The 24,817-nt window shown below is 43.6% G+C and overlaps 1 protein-coding gene across 1 annotated transcript in view; it reads right to left on the minus strand.

The window, feature by feature from the left end:
• Positions 1 to 24,817, minus strand: part of LOC121320123 (dynein heavy chain 3, axonemal-like) — a 99,832-nt gene that overhangs the window by 42,265 nt on the left and 32,750 nt on the right. The window contains exons 2-4 of the mRNA XM_041258378.1: positions 13,645 to 13,779; positions 2,432 to 2,581; positions 721 to 924 (exon numbers count right to left, since the gene is read on the minus strand). Coding sequence (XP_041114312.1) covers positions 745 to 924; positions 2,432 to 2,581; positions 13,645 to 13,779 — 465 coding nt within the window. The 3' untranslated portion in view covers positions 721 to 744. The remainder of the gene's footprint in view (positions 1 to 720; positions 925 to 2,431; positions 2,582 to 13,644; positions 13,780 to 24,817) is intronic.

Raw genomic sequence — 24,817 nt, forward strand, 5'->3', positions numbered from 1 at the left:
ACATAGCAGTCAGCTCTGCAAATGTTTCACCCACAGCTCTAGAACAATGCCTGACCCCACGGTACCCATCTCAGTCCATCACCGCCGGTCATCAGCCCTCGTTCCAATCCCCATGGCTTGTCACTGTTATCTCAGAGAGCCTCAGGCCTCTCTCACATTATTATATTGCTGCTATCCTCAGTCATCTGCTTAACCTTTTCTGTATGTCTTCAGGCATTCACAGTGAAGCAAGCTGCTTGCACATGCTGTATTTTTAATACCAAGTCCAGACCATCTATCTTTTAAATGACTGCGGGGAGCTCATACTTATACAATAGTTCTTTTTGTCTTGCTTTTTCTTGTCTTGTAATGAGATCGTTAAAACCAAAAAACAAGTCCCTCAGCTCTAATTACCAGATCACACTGCCACCCTCACAGCCCCCAAACTAGCCACCTGTGTAGGAACGACAAGCTTTACTGCCCTGATGCTTTCCCCAAAGCACTTACGAGAAGACAGCCTTGCACCAGAAGACACAGAGTTGACTGCAAATGTTAACCAATAAAATTCAACAAAAGACAAGCCCAGACAAAACCACAAAAACTGTACAGTATGTCTTGCAAGCATCTACAGGATATGAATTGCTTAACTTGAGTGGCACAGTGCTTCCCCATTGAACAGCTCAGCATCAGCAGACAGTGCAGCCCAGCCAGGTCTGTAGACGCCAGCAGATGGGAGCCTACCTTGAGCTGCAGCAGGTCCCCGCCTCACTGCTTGTCCATGTAGCCCTGCAGCTCCACCAGGGTGCTGGTGCTTCCCGAGATGGTGGTGATCCTGCTCACGATGTCCTCGTACTGCTGGCAGATGCTCCGGTTTAACTGCTCCAAGGAGGATGCCACCCTGCTAATGGAGATACTGGCCAGCTGGTGTGTGCGCTGCACCATCCACTGCGAGAGGAAGACAGAAAGAGAGATATATAGAGAGTAAGATAATAGAGAGGAGAGAGAAGAGAGCAAGAGAGAAAACACAGAGAACAGAGAAGAGAGAGAGAAGAGAGAAACATCAACGTTACCAAAAGGAGCTCCATGTCTAAACTTGAAGGCCAATCAGGACTCAACTGTATTCACTAAACAACCCAGCGTGCTGCATAGGCTGGGACGGGGGGAGAGGGGGGGAGACGGAGGGTGGCTGCAGCGTCAGTGCTGGTTGCATTGTCATTGTCATCATGACTAGAAATTAAATTAGGTCCAATCTCCTTTATGGATACGAATGCCTTGTATGACCTGATGCTGGTACTCTGCTTTGACCACTTTCCCTCAAGAATTGCATTGAGATAATGGTCAGCCTCCTCTCTATCTGTCTCACTCTCTCTCCCGCAGGTGGACAGCTCCTACTGGTAAAGTGTGACGCTTCCTCTCCGTGACGTGTGTGAGATGCTATCCTGGTTGCGCTGCTACTCAGCTCACGGGATGCCTGCCTGACTTGGCTGCCCCAGGCTCCCTCCCTCTCTCTCTCTCCCTCCCTCTCTCTGATCCCCTGCGCCACTGTGTGTCTGAGCACGGTTCTTATCTGGGAGACGAGCGTCAATGGCTGTCTGGGAGCAGAAAGGCAATCAGGTGAACAGTGCTGATTATCTTTCAAGGCTTTCTGACGGCTGACAAGATTGATTCTGGGACCTGAGCACACATTCATATCCACACAATTACTGGTGGGGGCGGAAGAGCCCAGGAATGGGAAGCCTTTTGTCTACAGTTATCAGCTCTGACTTTGTTCTGTTGCAAGTGATTAAAATAGAGGGTTGTGAGTTGGGTACTTTTTGTTGCCCACTTTCTTCTCTATTTTTTGTTTTTGCATCGCTTAGTTATACCAAAGCTGGTGTCACTCTGTTCCAGCATTAGATCACACTGCCCCCTTGATGTCTCAGACAGGAACACAAGGAACAGAAAGGTCTCTTTAAAAATGAAACATGGTAAGAAAATGTGTAAACAAATTTCTTTACAATTGTATAAGCAGCTCTCTAGATAAATGCAAAAAGTGTGACATGAAGAAGTGAAGAGAGACCTTGTTGAAGCCTCTCATTAACTTGTGTTAATAAATATCCTAGCCAACATTCACAACAGTATATCACAAGGGGTTATTTGATATATTCAGAACTCTAAATGGAAAATTCTAAACATATCTACAAATGGGAATATGCATCACCAGTTAATGGTTCATATTGCCTCTTGTTATATAAAAAAAAAAACTTTCTAATACCACAAGAGAAATGCACATAACATTATTGTTTCTTAAATTTTACCAGGAAGAAACTCAAATCCCACGAGCGACCTGGGGATGTACATACGCTATAGACTGGCAAGACTCGTCTCTGTTGGCAAACTGGGTAACAGCACTTCAGCACCCGTAGAAAGTAATGCATGGCAGAGAGGCAGTGGAGCGGGTCACCTGCTTTACCTGGGGGCAGTCCAGCAGCAGCCGCTCCATGGGAACGTGCACCTGCAGGGAGGCCAGCTCCTCCCCCAGGCCTGGAAGTGCTCGATCTCCCGGGTGTAGCTGCACAGGTTGGGCTCCATGCTGGCAAACTCCTGGTACACAGAGCAGTACCTGGATCAGGAGACACAGAGCCAGTCAGCCTGGAACACCACGGTGTGGAACACACCTCTCTTTACAACTGTTCCTTCCTCTTTGAGTGACAGTGCAAAGAAGAGGAGTCTGAGTGAAAGGAATAGCAATAAAGAATACACATGTGAAGAGGAGTCTGAGTGAAAGGAATAACAATAAAGAATACACGTGTGAAGAGGAGTCTGAGTGAATGGAATAGCACTGAAGAATACACGTGTGAAGAGGAGTCTGAGTGAATGGAATAGCACTGAAGAATACACGTGTGAAGAGGAGTCTGAGTGAATGGAATAGCACTGAAGAATACACGTGTGAAGAGGAGTCTGAGTGAATGGAATAGCAATGAAGAATACACGTGTGAAGAGGAGTCTGAGTGAATGGAATAGCAATGAAGAATACACGTGTGAAGAGGAGTCTGAGTGAATGGAATAGCACTGAAGAATACACGTGTGAAGAGGAGTCTGAGTGAATGGAATAGCAATGAAGAATACACGTGTGAAGAGGAGTCTGAGTGAATGGAATAGCACTGAAGAATACACGTGTGAAGAGGAGTCTGAGTGAATGGAATAGCAATGAAGAATACACGTGTGAAGAGGAGTCTGAGTGAATGGAATAGCACTGAAGAATACACGTGTGAAGAGGAGTCTGAGTGAATGGAATAGCAATGAAGAATACACGTGTGAAGAGGAGTCTGAGTGAATGGAATAGCACTGAAGAATACACGTGTGAAGAGGAGTCTGAGTGAATGGAATAGCAATGAAGAATACACGTGTGAAGAGGAGTCTGAGTGAATGGAATAGCACTGAAGAATACACGTGTGAAGAGGAGTCTGAGTGAATGGAATAGCACTGAAGAATACACGTGTGAAGAGGAGTCTGATTATTTTTTATACCACGCAGCTCTTCAAGTTCTCGTTCTATCTGGCCGCACCTTAAAGCCGTCACTCGGAATCAAATTGAAAGTAAATTGTCAGGGTAAGAGTGTTGTTAAGGAGCTGAGGAGTAGCTGGATTGAATTATCACTATATAGTCTTGGATTACTTAAATTTGTTCCTAATTGCTTGGCTGCTATTTTGGGATCTTGCTCATTTCCCAATCCGAGGCACAATGATTACCTTGCTCCTCAGTCTGTTCAAGGTCACCATGCTGTGAAATGACTTCATTTGCATGACAGTTAGTGGCACTCAACTTTGGAAGATATACTAAAACGATACAAAAACAAGAGGCCATTCATTGTGTCTCCTGCTTACTAAACCAATTATCCAGGATGGCTCTGGGCTCTGAGAATCTGGTTATTATTTATTTCAAACTGATTGAAACGGGATTGATCCCTTTGAGCAGAGAGGCCTCTTGCAGTTGTAAAGCTTGCTATCTATCAGAACACAGTTTTCTTCTGCAGTTCTTATCAGGACTCCTGTAACAGTTTCTCAGCTCCTCATTTCCTTGAGCTGTACCAGTGACTGTAAGCATGCAGAATTGCAAGACAAACTCTGCTGCTCTTACAATATTCTGTGTGCATGCTGTCTCAAGACAGACTCTGCTGCTCTTACAATATTCTGTGTGCATGCTGTCTCAAGACAGACTCTGCTGCTCTTACAATATTCTGTGTGCATGCTGTCTCAGGACATACTCTGCTGCTCTTACAATATTCTGTGTGCCTGCTGTCTCAGAACAGACTCTGCTGCTCTTACAATATTCTGTGTGCCTGCTGTCTCAGAACAGACTCTGCTGCTCTTTCAATATTCTGTGTGCATGCTGTCTCAGGACATACTCTGCTGCTCTTACAATATTCTGTGTGCATGCTGTCTCAGGACAGACTCTGCTGCTCTTTCAATATTCTGTGTGCATGCTGTCTCAGGACAGACTCTGCTGCTCTTACAATATTCTGTGTGCATGCTGTCTCAGGACAGACTCTGCTGCTCTTACAATATTCTGTGTGCATGCTGTCTCAGGACAGACTCTGCTGCTCTTACAATATTCTGTGTGCATGCTGTCTCAGGACAGACTCTGCTGCTCTTACAATATTCTGTGTGCATGCTGTCTCAGGACAGACTCTGCTGCTCTTACAATATTCTGTGTGCATGCTGTCTCAGGACAGACTCTGCTGCTCTTACAATATTCTGTGTGCATGCTGTCTCAGGACAGACTCTGCTGCTCTTACAATATTCTGTGTGCATGCTGTCTCAGGACAGACTCTGCTGCTCTTACAATATTCTGTGTGCATGCTGTCTCAGGACAGACTCTGCTGCTCTTACAATATTCTGTGTGCATGCTGTCTCAGGACAGACTCTGCTGCTCTTACAATATTCTGTGTGCATGCTGTCTCAGGACAGACTCTGCTGCTCTTACAATATTCTGTGTGCATGCTGTCTCAGGACAGACTCTGCTGCTCTTACAATATTCTGTGTGCATGCTGTCTCAGGACAGACTCTGCTGCTCTTACAATATTCTGTGTGCATGCTGTCTCAGGACAGACTCTGCTGCTCTTACAATATTCTGTGTGCATGCTGTCTCAGGACAGACTCTGCTGCTCTTACAATATTCTGTGTGCATGCTGTCTCAGGACAGACTCTGCTGCTCTTACAATATTCTGTGTGCATGCTGTCTCAGGACAGACTCTGCTGCTCTTACAATATTCTGTGTGCATGCTGTCTCAGGACAGACTCTGCTGCTCTTACAATATTCTGTGTGCATGCTGTCTCAGGACAGACTCTGCTGCTCTTACAATATTCTGTGTGCATGCTGTCTCAGGACAGACTCTGCTGCTCTTACAATATTCTGTGTGCATGCTGTCTCAGGACAGACTCTGCTGCTCTTACAATATTCTGTGTGCATGCTGTCTCAGGACAGACTCTGCTGCTCTTTCAATATTCTGTGTGCATGCTGTCTCAGGACAGACTCTGCTGCTCTTACAATATTCTGTGTGCATGCTGTCTCAGGACAGACTCTGCTGCTCTTACAATATTCTGTGTGCATGCTGTCTCAGGACAGACTCTGCTGCTCTTTCAATATTCTGTGTGCATGCTGTCTCAGGACAGACTCTGCTGCTCTTACAATATTCTGTGTGCATGCTGTCTCAGGACAGACTCTGCTGCTCTTACAATATTCTGTGTGCATGCTGTCTCAGGACAGACTCTGCTGCTCTTACAATATTCTGTGTGCATGCTGTCTCAGGACAGACTCTGCTGCTCTTACAATATTCTGTGTGCATGCTGTCTCAGGACAGACTCTGCTGCTCTTACAATATTCTGTGTGCATGCTGTCTCAGGACAGACTCTGCTGCTCTTACAATATTCTGTGTGCATGCTGTCTCAGGACAGACTCTGCTGCTCTTACAATATTCTGTGTGCATGCTGTCTCAGGACAGACTCTGCTGCTCTTACAATATTCTGTGTGCATGCTGTCTCAGGACAGACTCTGCTGCTCTTACAATATTCTGTGTGCATGCTGTCTCAGGACAGACTCTGCTGCTCTTTCAATATTCTGTGTGCATGCTGTCTCAGGACAGACTCTGCTGCTCTTTCAATATTCTGTGTGCATGCTGTCTCAGGACAGACTCTGCTGCTCTTTCAATATTCTGTGTGCATGCTGTCTCAGAACAGACTCTGCTGCTCTTTCAATATTCTGTGTGCATGCTGTCTCAGGACAGACTCTGCTGCTCTTTCAATATTCTGTGTGCATGCTGTCTCAGGACAGTTTACGGAGGTGGAGGAATAAAGCAGCTTTGTAAAAGAGGTAAAGGCAAGACAAAGTCTCATTGAAACATCGACTTAGTAGTTCATAGTTTATCAGAGATGAGACCTACTTGTGCTTGCAAATTAATAAAGTGAATGAATTATATATGAAGAAATAGTTTGTCGAGTTTTCGAAGTGTACAGCAAATGCAGGCTGTAGGTGCTTAATAATTAAAGCTGCCTAAATGTATTTATTCCACCCATGATGACCTGAATGCATACATGAAATACTTTTACATATTCCTGCAGTATAAATATATTAAAATGACAACTTTTAATGCTGAACACACCAAAAAACATTAGGGTTTCTCACAGATGTTGGTTCTGAATGTTTTTTGACAGAGAATTTTACCCAAATAGAAACTGGATTGAACTGCTTTTCAATGGAGTTCTGGACTTTGACTCTGTCTGACTTTCTACCAATTTTCAGGTCATTTTGTGAAATGCAATTTTATACTTGTTTCTGTAAAGCAAATGAAAATTACCTGGCCCTTTTATCCAAAACCATAAGCTGTTGTTTGCAATAGATGCTGCCTGAAATTCAGCATTCTCATTATTTTAAAAATCTACATTTTCAGTTTCAGGTACAAATTTCACATTTACCTCTGCGGTGCAGTTTTCAAGTGTGAATTTGTTCTTTTGTTTTGATCTCTATATGAGTTGAATCCACTTTTGTTTGGAAATCTCATTCCCAGTAATTTTCTGTTCCTCTTCATAAGGGTTGAGGATGTGAAGGCTGTTTAAAATTAAATTAGCCCCTGAAGCGGGGAAATCTAGCCAGCGTCGAATATTTGAGATTGGAATTTAGCCAGGACCCTGTGATCCCCTTTGAAACAGTCCCATGGAACCCATCGTCTCAACAGCATGATGCAGACTGCAGGAGGTTCACAAACTCCAGAAGCATGGTGGAGTCTTCCAGCTGGAACATTGGTTAGACCTCAACCACCTGCTGAGCCTCTAACATCCTCTCTTATAGCAGAGCCAGGCTGGTTTGGGTGAAGGGCTATAACACGTGGTCTAAGCAAAGTAAAATATCCATCTTTCTCATGTACCAATGATACATCATACACTGCCCCAGCACACGTCTGTAGGAACAACACTGCTGGCACTGCAAGAGTCAACGTGAAAGCCCTCCACTGGGAAATACTTAAACCCTCTTCAACAAAAAAAATCATAAAAAGAATTCCTTTAATGCAAAAGTGATTGCTCTGGATGCCTCAGTGACCCCCTCCCTACCACAAACACATCTTTCTCCTTTGTCGGCTATTTAATTATCAAAGCTTTGAGATCAGGCTTATTGCAGGGGAAGAAAGCAGGCTTTCAAGCAGGAGAACAAAGTGAAATAAACGACAGACTCGGCTTATAAAAATAAGAGTGTCTGGGTCAGCGGTTAGCTGGAGGCAAGGTCGGCGTTCGTTAAGATGAAAGCAGGTAGAGCAGGTGCAGAGTGAAGATCAAAGGGCCCTTGTTAATTGGTTCTGAGAGTCCGAATCCAGCTGCTTGTTGGAACGGATTGCTGTGTAATCAGCCAGGTTCAACAAAGCATAAGGATCAGAGAAAGGAGTGTCCGATCGCATCCTGGTCCACAGAGACGTGCAACAGAGCTCTGAAATGAACTGTTAAAACATTTCCATCAAGCGCAGATAATAGAGCGCTACACTCGCCGATCATTTTCATTATAATCCATAATCATACCAAAAATAATACTGAGAACAAGAAGCTTTTCAGTTATGATAAAACTGAGTGCTGGCAAGATATAGAATTGGCAGTCCCACTGTATAGCAACTGCAAAGAAAACGTCTTCTAGTCTGAGCCGACAAACTTGACATTTTGAATGATGTATGTCTCATTAATTTTCCATTGCTGAGCATCAACACTGGACATAGCACGGCAGAGGAATACTGATCGCGTTGCTGTCTGTGTTCCAGGCAGGCTGGGAAAAAACCTCAAAGCAACAGCTCTTGATTGATTTGTCCAGTTCTGCCAAAGCTGAGTGTCATTGCATTCATTCCACCTCCCAAATCAACACCTTTAAAAACATTTAAAGAAGTAATTCAAACACTCAAACAGGAGAGCACAGCCCTGTGCATTACCCCAGCAGAGTAATTCAAACAGGAGAGCACAGCCCTGTGCATTACCCCAGCAGAGTAATTCAAACAGGAGAGCACAGCCCTGTGCATTACCGCAGCAGAGTAATTCAAACAGGAGAGCACAGCCCTGTGCATTACCCCAACAGAGTAATTCAAACAGGAGAGCACAGCCCTGTGCATTACCCCAGAAGAGTAATTCAAACAGGAGAGCACAGCCCTGTGCATTACCGCAGCAGAGTAATTCAAACAGGAGAGCACAGCCCTGTGCATTACCCCAACAGAGTAATTCAAACAGGAGAGCACAGCCCTGTGCATTACCCCAACAGAGTAATTCAAACAGGAGAGCACAGCCCTGTGCATTACCCCAACAGAGTAATTCAAACAGGAGAGCACAGCCCTGTGCATTACCCCAGCAGAGTAATTCAAACAGGAGAGCACAGCCCTGTGCATTACCCCAACAGAGTAATTCAAACAGGAGAGCACAGCCCTGTGCATTACCCCAACAGAGTAATTCAAACAGGAGAGCACAGCCCTGTGCATTACCCCAGCAGAGTAATTCAAACAGGAGAGCACAGCCCTGTGCATTACCCCAGCAGAGTAATTCAAACAGGAGAGCACAGCCCTGTGCATTACCCCAGCAGAGTAATTCAAACAGGAGAGCACAGCCCTGTGCATTACCCCAGCAGAGTAATTCAAACAGGAGAGCACAGCCCTGTGCATTACCCCAGCAGAGTAATTCAAACAGGAGAGCACAGCCCTGTGCATTACCCCAGCAGAGTAATTCAAACAGGAGAGCACAGCCCTGTGCATTACCCCAACAGAGTAATTCAAACAGGAGAGCACAGCCCTGTGCATTACCCCAACAGAGTAATTCAAACAGGAGAGCACAGCCCTGTGCATTACCCCAACAGAGTAATTCAAACAGGAGAGCACAGCCCTGTGCATTACCCCAACAGAGTAATTCAAACAGGAGAGCACAGCCCTGTGCATTACCCCAACAGAGTAATTCAAACAGGAGAGCACAGCCCTGTGCATTACCCCAACAGAGTAATTCAAACAGGAGAGCACAGCCCTGTGCATTACCCCAACAGAGTAATTCAAACAGGAGAGCACAGCCCTGTGCATTACCCCAGCAGAGTAATTCAAACAGTGTGCATTACCCCAACAGAGTAATTCAAACAGGAGAGCACAGCCCTGTGCATTACCCCAGCAGAGTAATTCAAACAGGAGAGCACAGCCCTGTGCATTACCCCAGCAGAGTAATTCAAACAGGAGAGCACAGCCCTGTGCATTACCCCAGCAGAGTAATTCAAACAGGAGAGCACAGCCCTGTGCATTACCCCAGCAGAGTAATTCAAACAGGAGAGCACAGCCCTGTGCATTACCCCAGCAGAGTAATTCAAACAGGAGAGCACAGCCCTGTGCATTACCCCAGCAGAGTAATTCAAACAGGAGAGCACAGCCCTGTGCATTACCCCAACAGAGTAATTCAAACAGGAGAGCACAGCCCTGTGCATTACCCCAGCAGAGTAATTCAAACAGGAGAGCACAGCCCTGTGCATTACCCCAACAGAGTAATTCAAACAGGAGAGCACAGCCCTGTGCATTACCCCAACAGAGTAATTCAAACAGGAGAGCACAGCCCTGTGCATTACCCCAACAGAGTAATTCAAACAGGAGAGCACAGCCCTGTGCATTACCCCAGCAGAGTAATTCAAACAGGAGAGCACAGCCCTGTGCATTACCCCAGCAGAGTAATTCAAACAGGAGAGCACAGCCCTGTGCATTACCCCAACAGAGTAATTCAAACAGGAGAGCACAGCCCTGTGCATTACCCCAACAGAGTAATTCAAACAGGAGAGCACAGCCCTGTGCATTACCCCAGCAGAGTAATTCAAACAGGAGAGCACAGCCCTGTGCATTACCCCAACAGAGTAATTCAAACAGGAGAGCACAGCCCTGTGCATTACCCCAACAGAGTAATTCAAACAGGAGAGCACAGCCCTGTGCATTACCCCAACAGAGTAATTCAAACAGGAGAGCACAGCCCTGTGCATTACCCCAACAGAGTAATTCAAACAGGAGAGCACAGCCCTGTGCATTACCCCAACAGAGTAATTCAAACAGGAGAGCACAGCCCTGTGCATTACCCCAACAGAGTAATTCAAACAGGAGAGCACAGCCCTGTGCATTACCCCAACAGAGTAATTCAAACAGGAGAGCACAGCCCTGTGCATTACCCCAACAGAGTAATTCAAACAGGAGAGCACAGCCCTGTGCATTACCCCAGCAGAGTAATTCAAACAGGAGAGCACAGCCCTGTGCATTACCCCAACAGAGTAATTCAAACAGGAGAGCACAGCCCTGTGCATTACCCCAACAGAGTAATTCAAACAGGAGAGCACAGCCCTGTGCATTACCCCAACAGAGTAATTCAAACAGGAGAGCACAGCCCTGTGCATTACCCCAACAGAGTAATTCAAACAGGAGAGCACAGCCCTGTGCATTACCCCAACAGAGTAATTCAAACAGGAGAGCACAGCCCTGTGCATTACCCCAACAGAGTAATTCAAACAGGAGAGCACAGCCCTGTGCATTACCCCAACAGAGTAATTCAAACAGGAGAGCACAGCCCTGTGCATTACCCCAACAGAGTAATTCAAACAGGAGAGCACAGCCCTGTGCATTACCCCAACAGAGTAATTCAAACAGGAGAGCACAGCCCTGTGCATTACCCCAGCAGAGTAATTCAAACAGGAGAGCACAGCCCTGTGCATTACCCCAACAGAGTAATTCAAACAGGAGAGCACAGCCCTGTGCATTACCCCAACAGAGTAATTCAAACAGGAGAGCACAGCCCTGTGCATTACCCCAACAGAGTAATTCAAACAGGAGAGCACAGCCCTGTGCATTACCCCAGCAGAGTAATTCAAACAGGAGAGCACAGCCCTGTGCATTACCCCAACAGAGTAATTCAAACAGGAGAGCACAGCCCTGTGCATTACCCCAGCAGAGTAATTCAAACAGGAGAGCACAGCCCTGTGCATTACCCCAACAGAGTAATTCAAACAGGAGAGCACAGCCCTGTGCATTACCCCAACAGAGTAATTCAAACAGGAGAGCACAGCCCTGTGCATTACCCCAACAGAGTAATTCAAACAGGAGAGCACAGCCCTGTGCATTACCCCAACAGAGTAATTCAAACAGGAGAGCTGTGCATTACCCCAACAGAGTAATTCAAACAGGAGAGCACAGCCCTGTGCATTACCCCAACAGAGTAATTCAAACAGGAGAGCACAGCCCTGTGCATTACCCCAACAGAGTAATTCAAACAGGAGAGCACAGCCCTGTGCATTACCCCAACAGAGTAATTCAAACAGGAGAGCACAGCCCTGTGCATTACCCCAACAGAGTAATTCAAACAGGAGAGCACAGCCCTGTGCATTACCCCAACAGAGTAATTCAAACAGGAGAGCACAGCCCTGTGCATTACCCCAACAGAGTAATTCAAACAGGAGAGCACAGCCCTGTGCATTACCCCAACAGAGTAATTCAAACAGGAGAGCACAGCCCTGTGCATTACCCCAGCAGAGTAATTCAAACAGGAGAGCACAGCCCTGTGCATTACCCCAGCAGAGTAATTCAAACAGGAGAGCACAGCCCTGTGCATTACCCCAGCAGAGTAATTCAAACAGGAGAGCACAGCCCTGTGCATTACCCCAGCAGAGTAATTCAAACAGGAGAGCACAGCCCTGTGCATTACCCCAGCAGAGTAATTCAAACAGGAGAGCACAGCCCTGTGCATTACCCCAACAGAGTAATTCAAACAGGAGAGCACAGCCCTGTGCATTACCCCAACAGAGTAATTCAAACAGGAGAGCACAGCCCTGTGCATTACCCCAACAGAGTAATTCAAACAGGAGAGCACAGCCCTGTGCATTACCCCAACAGAGTAATTCAAACAGGAGAGCACAGCCCTGTTACCCCATTACCCCAGCAGAGTAATTCAAACAGGAGAGCACAGCCCTGTGCATTACCCCAACAGAGTAATTCAAACAGGAGAGCACAGCCCTGTGCATTACCCCAACAGAGTAATTCAAACAGGAGAGCACAGCCCTGTGCATTACCCCAACAGAGTAATTCAAACAGGAGAGCACAGCCCTGTGCATTACCCCAACAGAGTAATTCAAACAGGAGAGCACAGCCCTGTGCATTACCCCAACAGAGTAATTCAAACAGGAGAGCACAGCCCTGTGCATTACCCCAGCAGAGTAATTCAAACAGGAGAGCACAGCCCTGTGCATTACCCCAGCAGAGTAATTCAAACAGGAGAGCACAGCCCTGTGCATTACCCCAGCAGAGTAATTCAAACAGGAGAGCACAGCCCTGTGCATTACCCCAACAGAGTAATTCAAACAGGAGAGCACAGCCCAGTGCATTATCTCTTATTCACCTCTGCGGTCCATGGCTGTTATTTATAATCACGGCTCGAATCCTCGATTTAGCCAACAGCACGATTTCTTCTCCCGTCTGCACAGAGCTGATGAATCTGATCTGCAGTTTATCTACAGCCTGAGGAACAAACGCTGATGGTTTAACAGAGAAGGACTTATCAGCACCCATTAAAGAGCCTTTCATTGGGACAGGTTGATTTAAGAGATTCCGATAAGCGCTGCCCTAAAAGGAATGGTGCCCACAGGTACCCGTGTCACCGGTTCAATTACGGGCAGAGAGTCTTTCACTCGCTGTTAACCCTTTCAACTCTCACTCAGGATCGGATTGCATGGCAACAATCACTTTCATTTGATTTCTTCTAGCTCACAGCTCACACAACTAAACAAAGGAAAAAGAGAAAGGCTTGAGTCATGACATGACATGACAGGGAGGGAGCTTTCTTTGGTTGACAATGAGAAAGTTGATTTTCACAACTGACAGGCGCTGTTCTGCGAAGCTGCCAGTGTTTGCATTGATTAAGGGGCTGGTGTAAACACAACAGATTCCGTCTATGCCTCCATTAGATGAGACAGTAGATGCCTGCAGTCTGGGAGCTTTCTCAGACATCTGGGCAGTAAAAACTAGGGGAGCTGCAAATGTGCTTATTTAACAAACATGTGTTAAAACAACTGTGGTCATTTAACCATGAATTCACTAAAAACATTATCAATCATGCAGGGTGCTGTGCTGGAATTCAGTTCAGTATCTTCCAGGGCTACAGTTTGCAGTACCTGGAACAGCTGGTGCTCGATGCGTGGAAAGCGCTGGACACTGAGGACCAGATTGTCCACTACCGAGTGCAGGCAGCGGGTGACTTCATCAATGGACGGTGTGAACGAGACATCAGCCTTCTCCCAGGACAGCTTCTACAGACAGGAAACACAGGCGCTCTGAGTCCTGATATGTCTGTTTATAAGGGGGGGTGCTGTTACTCAATACTCACACTCGGAATTGCCAGCGAGACGGTAACAATGCCAGCGAGACGGTAACAATGCCAGCGCGACGGTAACAATGCCAGCGCGACGGTAACAATGCCAGCGCGACGGTAACAATGCCAGCGCGACGGTAACAATGCCAGCGCGACGGTAACAATGCCAACGCGACGGTAACAATGCCAGCGCGACGGTAACAATGCCAGCGCGACGGTAACAATGCCAGCGCGACGGTAACAATGCCAGCGCGACGGTAACAATGCCAGCGCGACGGTAACAATGCCAGCGCGACGGTAACAATGCCAGCGCGACGGTAACAATGCCAGCGTGACGGTAACAATGCCAGCGCGACGGTAACAATGCCAGCGCGACGGTAACAATGCCAGCGCGACGGTAACAATGCCAGCGCGACGGTAACAATGCCAACGCGACGGTAACAATGCCAGCGCGACGGTAACAATGCCAACGCGACGGTAACAATGCCAGCGCGACGGTAACAATGCCAATGCAACAATAATAATGCCAATGTGAGGGTAACAATGCCAGCGCGACGGTAACAATGCCAGCGTGACGGTAACAATGCCAATGCAACAATAATAATGCCAATGTGAGGGTAACAATGCCAGCGCGATGGTAACAATGCCAGCGTGACGGTAACAATGCCAGCGCGATGGTAACAATGCCAGCGCGACGGTAACAATGCCAATGCGACGGTAACAACGCCAGCGAGACGGTAACAACGCCAGCGAGACGGTAACAATGCCAACGCTCAGGATTAGAGGAAAATAATCTTCCAGCAGCTTTTAAAACACCCAGAGTGAAGCTTAATTGTCATTTATTGGTACTTAATTGTAAACTGGGGAAAGGACAGCTTTTCTTGTTTTGAAATCAACAGGTTAATGAATGGATTTATAGAATACCTGCCAATAAATACCTCCTAAAGGCAATTCTGAATATGAGTACGGAACAACAGCGCAGCCCTGCTGCTGATACACTATACAGACTCGCAACATAAAGGTATGCATAGCTATCCATTATTATACACCATCAAAACCTTTACAGCCAATCAGGGAGCGCCGTTGCAGGAGGATACGTCACCGTACACTAAAGTTTTATTTTCAGCAGTGTATAATAAAAATTAAAAAAAATAAATCATTCCATCACTATGGCAACTGTACAGACTACTGCAGAAATAGGGCAAAATAAAAAGCAGATATTGTTTTTATAACGGTGTATAACAGAGACGACTTGTTTTCAAGTGCAGTGAACATTGCAGATTGTAAAATGAATGACTCGGCAGCGACCTCAGCATTTATTACAGTTCGGAGCGCTTAGCTCCTCATACGCGACACTCAAAAACACACAATCATTTCATCACAGTAATCAAGACTTCCTGCTCTGCTTTTTACTCCCAGTGCGATCCATTAACTGTCTCTGATCCTTTCAGTATTGTTAAAAAACCAAACACAACCAATTTTCAATGTAACAATCAAGAATAAACAAATGGTCATAATATCCTGATAATGGATTGCTTTAACCCAGACAGTATTCTTCTATGTGGGATTATTGCATGAAACAGATATTATTAACCCCTTATCTGCTGCAACCACACTGATCGTAAAAGCATACAAATGTCATTGTTGCAGTACATCTGAAAATGTTGGAAGGATACAGAATGTGTGCTTATCGTTGCAGTTTCCACTACTGCAAGCATTGCTGTGAGAGATATGAGACACATCTGTTACTTATTTAGGCATGACTAATTAATCTCAAAGGCATGCTTCTGCACCGTTGTAAACGAGGACTCAGCAATACCATGAAATGTGTTCTTGATAATTGCTAATACCTTTCAAAAACAAATGACCTGCCTAGCACAATTTATATTGCATTTCTATTGCAAACTCAACATGTCGGGGAAGTGAACAGACAACAAGCAAACAAGTAAGAAGCATTCTAACATGCCTGGGCTCTCAGCCCCCTTTCGATTCATGGGGTGCTTTGGAGACTCCACAGAGCACTCTGTACAGCTGACAGGGGCTTTACTAGAACTACTGTCCATCCGCTGCTCTGCTTTCTCTGCTGGGAGCTCAAATAAACACAAATAAAAAGAAATGAAGGAACAGTAAAAAATGGCTTTTATGGCTGTTATTTAATAGATCTTTTCCAGTGGTATGGTCCTGTATATATCACTATTCAATCAGAATGTTCTTGCTGTTTGATTCTCTGTCATTCCTTGCTGTGTATTTTCATCATTCCTTGCTGTGTATTTTCATCATTCAGTGCTGTGTATTTTCATCATTCCTTGCTGTGTATTTTCATCATTCCATGCTGTGTATTTTCATCATTCAGTGCTGTGTATTTTCATCATTCCTTGCTGTGTATTTTCATCATTCAGTGCTGTGTATTTTCATCATTCATTGCTGTGTATTTTCATCATTCATTGCTGTGTATTTTCATCATTCCTTGCTGTGTATTTTCATCATTCAGTGCTGTGTATTTTCATCATTCCTTGCTGTGTATTTTCATCATTCCTTGCTGTGTATTTTCATCATTCCTTGCTGTGTATTTTCATCATTCAGTGCTGTGTATTTTCATCATTCCTTGCTGTGTATTTTCATCATTCATTGCTGTGTATTTTCATCATTCAGTGCTGTGTATTTTCATCATTCATTGCTGTGTATTTTCATCATTCCTTGCTGTGTATTTTCATCATTCCTTGCTGTGTATTTTCATCATTCAGTGCTGTGTATTTTCATCATTCATTGCTGTGTATTTTCATCATTCCTTGCTGTGTATTTTCATCATTCCTTGCTGTGTATTTTCATCATTCCTTGCTGTGTATTTTCATCATTCATTGCTGTGTATTTTCATCATTCATTGCTGTGTATTTTCATCATTCATTGCTGTGTATTTTCATCATTCATTGCTGTGTATTTTCATCATTCATTGCTGTGTATTTTCATCATTCCTTGCTGTGTATTTTCATCATTCATTGCTGTGTATTTTCATCATTCCTTGCTGTGTATTTTCATCATTCCTTGCTGTGTATTTTCATCATTCCTTGCTGTGTATTTTCATCATTCAGTGCTGTGTATTTTCATCATTCCTTGCTGTGTATTTTCATCATTCCTTGCTGTGTATTTTCATCATTCCTTGCTGTGTATTTTCATCATTCCTTGCTGTGTATTTTCATCATTCCTTGCTGTGTATTTTCATCATTCATTGCTGTGTATTTTCATCATTCCTTGCTGTGTATTTTCATCATTCCTTGCTGTGTATTTTCATCATTCATTGCTGTGTATTTTCATCATTCATTGCTGTGTATTTTCATCATTCCTTGCTGTGTATTTTCATCATTCAGTGCTGTGTATTTTCATCATTCATTGCTGTGTATTTTCATCATTCATTGCTGTGTATTTTCATCATTCAGTGCTGTGTATTTTCATCATTCCTTGCTGTGTATTTTCATCATTCAGTGCTGTGTATTTTCATCATTCAGTGCTGTGTATTTTCATCATTCCTTGCTGTGTATTTTCATCATTCCTTGCTGTGTATTTTCATCATTCATTGCTGTGTATTTTCATCATTCAGTGCTGTGTATTTTCATCATTCAGTGCTGTGTATTTTCATCATTCATTGCTGTGTATTTTCATCATTCCTTGCTGTGTATTTTCATCATTCCTTGCTGTGTATTTTCATCATTCAGTGCTGTGTATTTTCATCATTCCTTGCTGTGTATTTTCATCATTCCTTGCTGTGTATTTTCATCATTCCTTGCTGTGTATTTTCATCATTCCTTGCTGTGTATTTTCATCATTCCTTGCTGTGTATTTTCATCATTCAGTGCTGTGTATTTTCATCATTCAGTGCTGTGTATTTTCATCATTCAGTGCTGTGTATTTTCATCATTCCTTGCTGTGTATTTTCATCATTCAGTGCTGTGTATTTTCATCATTCAGTGCTGTGTATTTTCATCATTCCTTGCTGTGTATTTTCATCATTCATTGCTGTGTATTTTCATCATTCCTTGCTGTGTATTTTCATCATTCCTTGCTGTGTATTTTCATCATTCCTTGCTGTGTATTTTCATCATTCCTTGCTGTGTATTTTCATCATTCCTTGCTGTGTATTTTCATCATTCCTTGCTGTGTATTTTCATCATTCAGCTGTGTATTTTCATCATTCATTGCTGTGTATTTTCATCATTCATTGCTGTGTATTTTCATCATTCATTGCTGTGTATTTTCATCATTCATTGCTGTGTATTTTCATCATTCATTGCTGTGTATTTTCATCATTCATTGCTGTGTATTTTCATCATTCCTTGCTGTGTATTTTCATCATTCCTTGCTGTGTATTTTCATCATTCCTTGCTGTGTATTTTCATCATTCCTTGCTGTGTATTTTCATCATTCCTTGCTGTGTATTTTCATCATTCCTTGCTGTGTATTTTCATCATTCATTGCTGTGTATTTTCATCATTCAGTGCTGTGTATTTTCATCATTCCTTGCTGTGTATTTTCATCATTCATTGCTGTGTATTTTCATCATTCATTGCTGTGTATTTTCATCATTCCTTGCTGTGTATTTTCATCATTCATTGCTGTGTATTTTCATCATTCCTTGCTGTGTATTTTCATCATTCCTTGCTGTGTATTTTCATCATTCCTTGCTGTGTATTTTCATCATTCATTGCTGTGTATTTTCATCATTCCTTGCTGTGTATTTTCATCATTCAGTGCTGTGTATTTTCATCATTCCTTGCTGTGTATTTTCATCATTCCTTGCTGTGTATTTTCATCATTCCTTGCTGTGTATTTTCATCATTCCTTGCTGTGTATTTTCATCATTCAGTGCTGTGTATTTTCATCATTCCTTGCTGTGTATTTTCATCATTCATTGCTGTGTATTTTCATCATTCATTGCTGTGTATTTTCATCATTCAGTGCTGTGTATTTTCATCATTCCTTGCTGTGTATTTTCATCATTCAGTGCTGTGTATTTTCATCATTCCTTGCTGTGTATTTTCATCATTCCTTGCTGTGTATTTTCATCATTCAGTGCTGTGTATTTTCATCATTCATTGCTGTGTATTTTCATCATTCAGTGCTGTGTATTTTCATCATTCCTTGTTGTGTATTTTCATCATTCCTTGCTGTGTATTTTCATAATTCCTTGCTGTGTATTTTCATCTTTCCTTGCTGTGCATTTTCATCATTCCTTGCTGTGTATTTTCATCATTCAGTGCTGTGTATTTTCATCATTCAGTGCTGTGTATTTTCATCATTCAGTGCTGTGTATTCTTGACTGAAAGGTAAGATTCTAGTTACAGAGCTGAAGATGCAGTGACTCAGTACACAGGAAGTGTGATGGGCCGTGCTGTGTGATGCACTGCTGTTACATGTTCTGAAGCCAAGGGGCAACTATCACTCCTAAAAATTTGCACTAAAGAATGTCCTCAGCAAGTTTCATGGGGTAAACAGGTCTCTAGATAGGCATTATAAATAATGCCTGATCCTGCATACAGATCCTGTCATCCTGTTAATCTGAAAGGTAAGATTCCAGTTCATCTGATCCTGCATACAGATCCTGTCATCCTGTTAATCTGAAAGGTAAGATTCCAGTTCATCTGATCCTGCATACAGATCCTGTCATCCTGTTAATCTGAAAGGTAAGATTCCAGTTCATCTGATCCTGCATACAGATCCTGTCATCCTGTTAATCTGAAAGGTAAGATTCCAGTTCATCTGATCCTGCATACAGATCCTGTCATCCTGTTAATCTGAAAGGTAAGATTCCAGTTCATCTGATCCTGCATACAGATCCTGTCATCCTGTTAATCTGAAAGGTAAGATTCCAGTTCATCTGATCCTGCATACAGATCCTGTCATCCTATTAATCTGAAAGACCTTGTGTATATGTAGCAGTAGTTCCTGGGTTTTTGTAGTTCCACAAGTTTTTGTGGTTCATTAGAAGTTAATATATGTCCTGTATTTATACCCCTGTCCTGGTTATGGTCAGGGTTAGGTTAAGTATGCTTTTTTGAGTCTGTATAAAACTGTCTGGGGAATAATAGAAGGATACAGCACAGTAATGCAAGTCCAAAGGTCATATTGTAATGGTTTAAAGGATCCGTCCTAAAACCCAGGTCCTGTTGGAAGTGACTCTGCCGTAGCAGTTGTGATGCAGAGTTCACCCTCTAGTCTCTGTAAGCCTCTTTGGATAAAAGAGTTTGCTAAATAATAGGTTTTTTTCCCCAATTAAATGATACTGTAGCAAAAACACAGATTTAATCGTTTTTTTAATGCATTCGTGCTGCTTGCTCAGCCATTCAGCCTCCTTGAAAAAAGCTTTTCTCTAAACTTGCTGTGAAATTTACCTCAATGTTGTCTGGATAAATTTTTTGGAACAGTGATCTTGCCTTTCCATAACCAGCAGGCCGCTCATAGGAGTGTTGTACTGCATGCATGGTGATTGCATACCTCCAGCTCAAAGTGTTTGGTGTCCGTAGCGCTACCATTCTGCTGTATATATGTTTTTCATGGCCCTTTAAGACCTCAATGGCAATCTGCACAGCTCTTTTAACCTAAAAGGCTGAACAGCTCTGATCTAAACAGTGGCAGGTCTGCTCGACTGTAATTCAAAGGGTGGCCGAGATGTAAACAGCCCCTGCTGTTTGCCATTGTTTATTGTAAAATACCTTTAAATCAGGGCTGTGCTCATTTAAACTGGCCACCACATGTCAGTTCATTGACACCTAGCCCTATCGTTCGACGCCGAAGTTATGTCATGTCGTCTATCCACTATGAGTCATGACCGACCTAGAACTGCTCGTCGTGTAAGTATGTAATGTCATACTATCTGAGTCGTGACACCTAGACTCTCTGGTCGAAGTAAACGTTATACTGTAATGTGGGTACTCTCTAGTGGCTCGCGTAACATGACACCTCCGTCTCTCGGTGAGTAAGTTATGTCAGATCATATCGTCTTGATAGTTCATGACAACTAGACCTCGGTCGAGTAGTATGTCAGATCATATCTCTTGATGTGCGTAGGCACACCTAAGACCAGGGCGCTCGGTCTGAGTAGAAGTTATGTCAGAATATATTCTTGAGTCATGAACCCTGACTATCGGTCGTAGTAAGTTTTGTCATGTCATATAAACTCTTCGCAGTCATGACACGAGACCTAGACTATCGGTCGGGTACAGTTCATGTCAAGAATCATATCTCTTCAGTGTGACACCTAGACTCTCAGGTCTAGTAGTTATGTCTTTGTCTATCTCTTGGAGTCATGACACTAGACTATCGCGTCCAGTAAGTCATGTCATTCTATCTCTTGAGCATGACACCACAGACTCTTCGGTGAGTAAGGTATGTCATGTCATATACATAATTGGAGATCACAATGCCACCAACTCCACCTTAAGACTACTGAGACGAGTGAAAAACGGGTTAATTGTAAATGATTGTCATGCATTCTGCTTGAGCTCAATGAAGCCACTAGACTCTCCGGTCGAGGAAGTATGTCATGTCAGTCTATCTCTGGTCGTGACACCGAAGCTCCCGTCTCGACAGTTTGGCAGATCACTATCTCTTGCTCATGACACCTAGACTGTCGGTCGAGAAGTTATCTCATGCACCTATCTCTTAGGGAATCTTAGAGAAGATCATTAAAACAGGATGCCTCCAGAAACAGGATCTTCTCGTTCTTATCGTGGTTTAATAATACAGAATGGAGCACTTGAAAAGCAACAGCAGAGAGGCCCTTGTCTTCTCATGTTTCTTTCATTTCGTATTTCATTTTTCTTTTATTTTGGATTCATGCGGCTTTACAAAGTCAGGACGCAATCAGGAGTAGAAACAGAAGCATTTCAAAGCACCTGTACCCCTCGCATCCGAAACAATAAGCCAGTCACATCCAATTAGGTTTCTGACTATGAGACTGTGTGATATCCGCTTGAAAGGAGAGATTCTCTCTCTTAATAACGAGTCTCTCATCCTAAGAGACCAAGCTGCTGCTCCCTAGGGACTAGGGATAAGATTTCTATTTCATTTTTAAAATCGCAAGAGAAAATTGTGTTTGAAAACAGATAATTACAGATGACTTCATTAAACAGCACTCCTCGTTCAAAGGAAGATGGTGGAATCACACTTGAGACTGCAGAGTGCACGGCGGCCAGTCTCCTCATGCATGCTTCAGACTGCTGATTGCAGAGTTGCTGCATGTAGCAACACTTTTCAGTCTGCAGATGTCTGACATTTACAATGAAAACCAATAGAACTGTTATCCTTAAAACAGAGACCTGAGTAAACATCTGAAGACAGAGAGCTTATTAAAATCCATATGAAGACATTTACAATGGGATACAGGGACTAGGGATCTGACAGCCAGCACATTCAATACAGTACAGGATAAAGAACTCAGTACTGTGGATCTGATAGCCAGCTCATTCAACACAGTACAGTATAGAGAACTCAGTAATGTGGATCTGAGAGCCAGCACATTCAATACAGTACAGTATAGAGAACTCAGTGCTGTGGAACTGAGAACCAGCTCATTCAATACAGTAAAGTATAGAGAACTCAGTACTGTGGATCTGAGAGCAGCACATTCAATACAGTCTAGTACAGAGAACTCAGCACTGTGGATCTGAGAGCCAGCTCATTCAATACAGTACAGCATAGAGAACTCAGTACTGTGGATCTGAGAGCCAGCTCATTCAATACAGTCTAGTATAGAGAACTCAGTACTGTGGATCTGAGAGCCAGATCATTCAATACAGTACAGTATAGAGAACTCAGTACTGTGGATCTGAGAGCCAGCTCATTCAATACAGTACAGTATAGAGAACTCAGTACTGTGGATCTGAGAGCCAGCTCATTCAATACAGTACTAGTATAGAGAACTCAGTACTGTGGATCTGATAGCCAGCTCATTCAATACAGTACTGAGTATAGAGAAGAGAACTCAGTACTGTGGATCTGAGAGCCAGCTCATTCAATACAGTACAGTATAGAGAACAGTATAGAGAGCCAGCTCAGTACAGTATAGAGAACTGTACTGTGGATCTGAGAGCCAGCTCATTCAATACAGTACAGTATAGAGAACTCAGCACTGTGGATCTGAGAGCCAGCACATTCAATACAGTACAGTATAGAGAACTCAGCACTGTGGATCTGAGAGACAGCTCATTCAATACAGTACAGCATAGAGATCACAGTACTGTGGATCTGAGAGCCAGCTCATTCAATACAGTACAGTATAGAGAACTCAGTACTGTGGATCTGAGAGCCAGCTCATTCAATACAGTACAGTATAGAGAACTCAGTACTGTGGATCTGAGAGCCAGCTCATTCAATACAGTACAGTATAGAGAACTCAGTACTGTGGATCTGAGAGCCAGCTCATTCAATACAGTACAGTATAGAGAACTCAGTACTGTGGATCTGAGAGCCAGCTCATTCAATACAGTACAGTATAGAGAACTCAGTACTGTGGATCTGAGAGCCAGCTCATTCAATACAGTACAGTATAGAGAACTCAGTACTGTGGATCTGAGAGCCAGCTCATTCAATACAGTACAGTATAGAGAACTCAGTACTGTGGATCTGAGAGCCAGCTCATTCAATACAGTACAGTATAGAGAACTCAGTACTGTGGATCTGAGAGCCAGCTCATTCAATACAGTACAGTATAGAGAACTCAGTACTGTGGATCTGAGAGCCAGCTCATTCAATACAGTACAGTATAGAGAACTCAGTACTGTGGATCTGAGAGCCAGCTCATTCAATACAGTACAGTATAGAGAACTCAGTACTGTGGATCTGAGAGCCAGCTCATTCAATACAGTACAGTATAGAGAACTCAGTACTGTGGATCTGAGAGCCAGCTCATTCAATACAGTACAGTATAGAGAACTCAGTACTGTGGATCTGAGAGCCAGCTCATTCAATACAGTACAGTATAGAGAACTCAGTACTGTGGATCTGAGAGCCAGCTCATTCAATACAGTACAGTATAGAGAACTCAGTACTGTGGATCTGAGAGCCAGCACATTCAATACAGTACAGTATAGAGAACTCAGTACTGTGGATCTGAGAGCCAGCTCATTCAATACAGTACAGTATAGAGAACTCAGTACTGTGGATCTGAGAGCCAGCTCATTCAATACAGTACAGTATAGAGAACTCAGTACTGTGGATCTGAGAGCCAGCTCATTCAATACAGTACAGTATAGAGAACTCAGTACTGTGGATCTGAGAGCCAGCTCATTCAATACAGTACAGTATAGAGAACTCAGTACTGTGGATCTGAGAGCCAGCACATTCAATACAGTACAGTATAGAGAACTCAGTACTGTGGATCTGAGAGCCAGCTCATTCAATACAGTACAGTATAGAGAACTCAGTACTGTGGATCTGAGAGCCAGCTCATTCAATACAGTACAGTATAGAGAACTCAGTACTGTGGGATCTGAGAGCCAGCTCATTCAATACAGTACAGTATAGAGAACTCAGTACTGTGGATCTGAGAGCCAGCTCATTCAATACAGTACAGTCAGTAGTGGATCTGAGAGCCAGCTCATTCAATACAGTCTCAGTACTGTGGATCTGAGAGCCAGCTCATTCAATACAGTACAGTATAGAGAACTCAGTACTGTGGATCTGAGAGCCAGCTCATTCAATACAGTACAGTATAGAGAACTCAGTACTGTGGATCTGAGAGCCAGCTCATTCAATACAGTACAGTATAGAGAACTCAGTACTGTGGATCTGAGAGCCAGCTCATTCAATACAGTACAGTATAGAGAACTCAGTACTGTGGATCTGAGAGCCAGCTCATTCAATACAGTACAGTATAGAGAACTCAGTACTGTGGATCTGAGAGCCAGCTCATTCAATACAGTACAGTATAGAGAACTCAGTCAGTACTGTGGATCTGAGAGCCAGCTCATTCAATACAGTACAGT

The sequence above is a fragment of the Polyodon spathula genome, chromosome 8, assembly GCF_017654505.1.
Source record: "Polyodon spathula isolate WHYD16114869_AA chromosome 8, ASM1765450v1, whole genome shotgun sequence".
Taxonomy (NCBI): domain Eukaryota; kingdom Metazoa; phylum Chordata; class Actinopteri; order Acipenseriformes; family Polyodontidae; genus Polyodon; species Polyodon spathula.